We start from the raw sequence: 7,094 nt of genomic DNA on the forward strand, positions 1-7,094 counted from the left end.
ACACGAAGTTACACATTTGGCCGGAAAACTTGTCCTTCAAACATCGATTCAGTCAAATGACACTCATATCGGCAAAAGCTCTCAAACCTCGAGAGAAAAAGATTGAGAGTTTTTGCCAAAATGAGAGTCATTTAAATCGATCGATATTTGTAAGACGGGTTTTCTGGCCAACTTTTTAAAAACGAATTTTCCAGAGTACTGCGGTTATCCGGTTAATAGCAAAATGACCCGTAACTTATTAAAAATATTCCGAGTTCGTAGAAAACACAGGTCTGAGACTTTTTGATAAATAGGGGTCATCTCAATCGATCGATTCATGACTTAGAGGTTTTCTGACCAAAATGTTTCGTTATGGTTATGCACTAAACGTGCTAAAGCGCTTTACAAGGGGTCCCTAGCCAACAGCAACACTTAACATGATGCATGTTAGGCGATATTACATTTTTTTTCCATTGAGACAACGCTGTTAACATCCAAGTACGCATTATATACACCTGAGTACGATGAGAGAATTGAGAAAAGAACTTTTTCCTAGGACACAACTACGTGCCGCTCAGAGCGGGACTCGAACCCTGGACCTTCCAGTCCCAATGTGAGTGACATACCACAAGACCTCATAGAAGTAATCGAAAATGTGGACCGTTAGAAAACCCCAATGCAAATTCAGTGTTACCCTTGTTATCAGCATGGAAATGCTCTATGCACCAAATCCTACCCCGCCTGATTTTCTGATTTTTATTAAATACCGAAAAAAAACCCAAAGGAACAGAAAAAGAAAAAAAAATCAATGAATGTTTTGTACAAAAACGTTTATTGGTCAGACTTTGCTCACAGTGCGTGTTGGTATCGCACTTCAACAGGATCACAAGAGTCTAACAAACCTCACAGAGCAGATTGTATTCAAATTCTCTGGTCAGATGGATTAAGCGATACCATTTATTACAAAATTAAAAAAAGTATAGTTGCGGGTCAATGTTAACTTTTAATGAATACAGCAAATTAGAAAGCAGCAATCAGATGCACAGTAAGTGTTTTAATATGTATTTGTTCCATTGAGACACAGAAATTCAGTGTAAGCTTTTAGGGAATCAACACTAATACCACTGATTTGCTAGTCCAGATATAATAAATGAATTATTATTGTACAGGTCCAGATGCGTCAAGAGCGTCACAATGCAATAATGTATGCTTTGAATTATCTCTGACGAGACATTAGGTAATATGCTTTCACCAAATTGTGTAAGACACTTCTGGATTGACAGTTAAAACAGAAGTGTGTAATGGATTATAAATTACACAAAATCTGAAAAGGTTCTTTGTGTGAAATGATGTAATTCTTAATCCATCTTCATTAAAAAATCTTCAACATCTTTGCTCGATGTGATGTTTGGGACAACATGCAATACTGTTTGTAAGAATTTGATGACAAACAATCTCATAAAAGCGATAAGAAGATTTATTATATCTAGATAGCATTATAGACGTCTAGTTGGAATTGTATTAAATAATGGAAATAATACATTTCGGCGTCGGGATATAAATGTGTAGATGAGTGCAAAATGCTATTTTCACATGAAATCTAGCGGATATTCTAAGTATGCCATATCAGATAATGGCAAACCAAAGATACAACGCCAAACATCGACATAGAATCTTTTTTCATTTTGGCCAAAAGCGTTTTTTTTTCTTCAAGTAAATATCGATGATTTAAGATAACCCTGAATGTGCCCAGATTTCTTAAACCCGAGACTTCGAAGAATTCGAATGAAGTCTTGTAATTAATATTTTTGGATTAAGTGGGAATCATCCTCATGTTTCCATATATGAGATAGAAAATTGTTTTTGGCTAAAATGGAAATAAGTGTTGTGTCAGTGTACTTGCAGTTGCCTTCCAAGTAGACATTTTGTATGGCCCTGTCAGAGGTGGACAAAGACAATCTGACCATGGCTGAGTCATTTGCCCTGTCATGGTTGAGATTGACCTATACTTTGACCTAGGTGGATAGTTTGACCTATATCCAAATATTAAATTTAGCTCAGAAATTTGCACGGTTAATGTATGTGTACATAAAAGACCGTATGTTGACTTGGAATAAGAGTCCACATACGGTCTTTTTACTTCACACGGCAGATTGTCGACATACAAAAAGACACACTGTCACCAGACAGCAAGATATCCATCTTTTTCTTGGGAGTTGGGGGGGGGGGGGGGGGGGGGGGTGCCTATTTGGCTGACATGGGAGTGAAAAATGCATCGTGCAAAGATGAAAAGTCGGTGCCTTTACAAACGGATATCGGACATTGAATGTAAAATATCATATCAAAAATCACTTGTAGTGATGACAGGAAGGTGTATAATCGGTATGATTTATTATATCAGATAATATTAACCAGTTCAATGCCCGACTTTGGAAAGACGGTTATTTTATTTAAAATTTGGCCAGAAAACTCGTCCTTCAAATATCGATCGATTTAAATGATTCTTATCTTGCCAAAAACTCTCAAACCTCTCAAACTCCCTAGTTGAGAGTTTTTGCCAAGACGAAGGTCATTTAAATCGATCGATATTTGAAGGACGAGTTTTCTGGCCAATTTTTAAAATAACTGTCTTTCTTGAGTACTGCCGTTCCTGGTTAAAAAGAAATCGAATTATTGGAAGAAAACTTTACACTTGTATCACAGTTTGCGTGGAAGAGATAATGGTAGGTTAAATAGTTAAATTAAATAAACATCCATGGATATGATAAACACCGTAGCTGTTTACGTATTTTATTATAATGTGTGCCCAATCGTATCAAAACAGTATTATGCGCTTCGAACCTAATGGTAGAATTTGAATCTTACGCTTACCTTATGCAATTAATGAATACTTTTCTCAAGGAAAATTATTTGCTCTAGATTTTTTTTAAAAAGTCTTAAATTTCTAAATTCACATTATTTTGACAAGAACAGACCCGTCGACTCGATTTTTAGGAGATATAGATTATAATCACAATAATTAACGTTAACAATGAACAATTTACCCTCCCAAGGATTAAATAACACTTCAAAATCCTTAAAATCATGTGATGGTGTCAACCTCCATTTTCAATTGACTTAGAGACATTCATAAAATTTCGGAATTCGAATGTTGTTATTCTACGAATATTTCGTAATGGTAGACAGGTCTGCAAGAATTCAGTCATCTGGTTCAATCCGACATAATACCAGAGTGACGTAGTGGGTCACACACACATTTGACAACCAAGCCTGAATCGAATCACCATGACTTTTCTCGTGTTGAAAACGGTAAGATCTGTGGTAATACAGTATAATTTAGATTTTTTTTAAATCTTAGAAACTTATTGAACCAGGTTAGAGTAAACTCGAAGCCCGCTATTAAATTATTATGTCGTTATTTTATGCAAAATATAATCAGGTTTGGATATGTATTGTAATAAATGTAAAACTGTGTTGTTGTTTTTTTCAACTGGCCAGTTGAATCAAATCAGTGAGTGATGGATGTGTTGTAAGGTTTATAAAATCATTATCGTAGGAATAATTAAATACAAATGTGTGTGAGGTACATGGTAATGTCAGATAGTTGGTAGTTATTTGTGACTTGGATTTTATTATGAAACAAATATATAATATGGGTTTGCCAAAAAATAAGAGATCCCTGAAAAAAAATAGAAACAAATTATTATTGTCTCGACTTGGGTCTGTGTCAAAATAAAATGATATTTTGAAGAAAACGTTTTTCATTAAAATGTTATTCCAAACTAAACAAATGTCTCGTGATTTTCTTTGATTAAGATCTTAGTCTTATACAAACTTGGCATACAAGTTGCGTTGACATCACAGGAATACGCTCTCTTCCATAAATAAATACAGAGATGCATTACTAATGAATAGCACTTTTATTATTTTGGCCAGACCATGACCATGATGACCCAAAACATGTTAAAAAGTCTTAAACATAAAACGTCTTTGAATGTGAGAATTCAAGTTATATTACTAGATACCCAATTAGAATTGTATTTGGGTGAATTCCTCTTATACGTTGCCTTTTTATTGTCACAACACCTGTCAAAGAAAGTTGCTACTATTTTTTTCTTCCAAAGTCGGCTCTCTATTTGTTTATTAAAAAATCAATGTAGTTGAATCCATGCCAAAAAATGTCATAGTGTAAATAGATATGAGTTCTAAATTTAGTGTGTTGTCTGCGATTCATCATTTATTTACATTTGAATCTAAAATAATTTGACATTATCATGAAATTTACAATGATTTACATTGCACGCAAGGGGCATTTGTGTTTGTGTATTTTTTGTATGTCTATTAAATAAATGTAGTGTATAAGGTAAGTGTATAAGGCCACCATCATGGACGTTTTAAAAATATCATTCTTTATAACAATGATGAAAATTAAATATCCATTTGATTAAAGCATATAAAGCGCAACAAATTCATTCAGTGGAACCTTTAGCAATGTTAAAATCATTCATCTATTAAATCATGTCATAATATTGATTTTAAAAAAGTTAATTACGCCCTAAAAGCAGTGACAATTGTGAAGATGCTAGAGATAAGAAAAACAGCAGTTGGGTAGATGGCTCCAGCCCCCTGACACGTGACACCAAGGCTGACGCGATTGGTCCTTGAGTTCACCCAATTAATGGCGAGCTGATCACCTGACAGGAGAGGCAAGATGTCTGACCGGATCTTGGTGTTGTAGTCGTTCAACCACGCCACCTGGTGTAAAGCCGGGGGGGGGGGGGGGCGTAACAAAAGAAGAACAGTCAGTGGGGAAAAAAAACGTGTTATGAGCAATTTTCTCACCTTCTCCTTCTTTCTCCAACTATTCGTAATCGTCGTTTTTCTCCTCCTCTCATCCTCTTCTTCCCACCTCCTCCTCCTCCTCTTCCTACTACGACTACTACTACTACTACTACTACTACTACTACTACTACTACTACTACTACTACTACTACTACTACTATTACATATACTGCTACTGCTGCTGCCTCTCCTGCTCCTCATCCTCCTCCTCCTCATCCTCCTCCTCCTCCTCCTCATAAGCCACGTCATTCTCCTTCTATTCAACCCCTTTCACCTTCACCTTCTTCCAATATAAATGGCATTGTGTGGGAGGGAGTGCTGTATGTGTTAAGCATTTTATTAAATGATGTTGAAATGATGAACTATTATTTAAATGGTCAAATCACCTGTTTACTTGTCATCCTCGTGTAGTCAATCAGATTGGTTTCAAACGGAACAAGGGTGATAGCTTTGAAGCTAAAGAAATTGGTGCCAGCAGTGTTATACTGAAATAACGAAGAAACATTCCTTGTCAATTTTCAGTTATACTATTAGATACATCTGTCACTTTTTTTTGTTCTTTCTATTTTTACTTTGTTTTGTTTGGTTTGAGCGTGCTGGGGAGGGAAATCTTCGGGTTTAAAAATAATTATATAGGCACCGATGTGCATTGTGTTGTCATGAAGTCAAAGTAAAAGATAAAATATCTTCATGCTAACACATTGATATGAAACACATTAACTATTGTAGTATGTTTTAAGTAATCAACATTACAAAGGTATATAAGTAAACTGTAGCCTACTGTTTTTACACGGGAAAAATAAAGCAATATATATATATATATATATATATATATATATATATATATATATATATATACAGTGTGTGTGTGTGTGTGTGTGTGTGTGTGTGACTATATAATGTCAGAATTTTAGGATCTAGTATATCAATTCCACAACAATGTAACAAGATATAATGAAAGTAAATAAACGTCTAGAGTAAAAGTTTTACCGTTGGAGTGTAAGGGTTAACCATCACGACGGTCTCCAATCGGACGCCGAACGAATTGTCCTCGTAGTAGCCTGGCTCTGAAAGGGTTAAATACAAGAACAAAAATCAAAAATAATCAATGATGACTTGCATTTTAACATTTTGAAAGGGATGAGTCATGGTAAGGGGGGGGGGGTGAGCAACGGGTAAGAATAGTGTGACTTGTTCTTCTCTGTCAAGTTCATGACGGAAGAAAGCATCAACCCTGACCATGCAGCTTATACCGATTTTCCACATGGAGTGAATGGGACAATCATGAAAATGAAGCCGTTGAATATGCGAGAGAAGAACTGTCCTGTGGAACTGAGCTCCCCAGGAATGAATGGGTAACACTGAACAGAGTACGGGCAAAAATTGGGAGAACAGCTGGAAGCATGAAAAAGTGGGGGCTGGCTGAGACTAGCTTGTGTACATGTGGATGTCCAGAGCAGACTATGGAGCACATCCTTAGAGAATGCCAGGATGTGCCCAGCTGCACTGACCATGACCTAAAATGCTGTGGAGTGGGTTCGGTGTTCGAGCGACAAGCAATGATGATGAAGTTCATTCGGGTTATTGTCTTCTTTTGTAAAGTTTGGATTTTTTTTCCAGAATGCGGCTGGCATATTTCTTTTCCCGTTACATTTCTCGTGATTTTGAGCAAATTGTGTGTGTGTGTGTGTGTGTGTGTGTGTATTTGCTTGCTTGTTTGTCAGCCATTTCATTCACTGTATGAACATTGGAGTGAATAGGAATCCAGTCTTTTACACTGTTACTTTCATTGTATTATTTGGATTTGCCAAACTTTGTATCTGTTAATCAAATTACAGCATGACAACCAACTGGTAATAAAGGTTATGAGCTTATACACATTACAATATACGACCTGAAGATGTTTGTTTGTTGTTTTGTTTTTAAGGGTTTTACGGCGCTTGCAACACGTTTAGGTCATATCAGCGCCGGTAAAAATGAAGAAAATGGGATAGTAAAAAGTTCTGGAATTACAATTAAAGCACCCAAGAAAAGGTAAGATAAATGGAATTTGGTTCAAAAGAGAATAGATGTAGATTCAAAGAGCATACCATCACTGTACTTAGTTTGAGATCACTAAAAGTCTCATCCTGACACAAGCACAAGTCCCCACTAAGAGGAATACACTCAAATGTTTACAAATTATATATAAAATGTAAACAAAACATAATACAATGCATATCAGAGAGATGCTTTACAAAAAATATTATCTCCCAAAACTCCAATTATTCATT

General features: G+C 35.8%; 1 protein-coding gene across 6 annotated transcripts in view; it reads right to left on the bottom strand.

Annotated features, from left to right (window-relative positions):
* Positions 1–792: 792 nt before the first annotated feature.
* The window catches only part of LOC144968315 (xaa-Pro aminopeptidase 1-like), a 56,596-nt gene continuing 50,294 nt past the window's right edge, over positions 793–7,094 (bottom strand). For 3 of the 6 annotated variants that reach the window (XM_078906556.1, XM_078906557.1, XM_078906558.1), the window contains exons 21-23: positions 5,812–5,888; positions 5,208–5,306; positions 793–4,734 (exon numbers count right to left, since the gene is read on the bottom strand). In XM_078906556.1, coding sequence (XP_078762682.1) covers positions 4,528–4,734; positions 5,208–5,306; positions 5,812–5,888 — 383 coding nt within the window. In that variant the 3' untranslated portion in view covers positions 793–4,527. The remainder of the gene's footprint in view (positions 4,735–5,207; positions 5,307–5,811; positions 5,889–7,094) is intronic. The other 3 variants (XR_013644566.1, XR_013644567.1, XR_013644565.1) reach the window with 2 other exon arrangements.

The sequence above is a fragment of the Berghia stephanieae genome, chromosome 3 (assembly GCF_034508935.2).
Source record: "Berghia stephanieae isolate SIO BIC M18660-M18661 chromosome 3, UCSD_Bste_1.3, whole genome shotgun sequence".
NCBI lineage: Eukaryota > Metazoa > Mollusca > Gastropoda > Nudibranchia > Aeolidiidae > Berghia > Berghia stephanieae.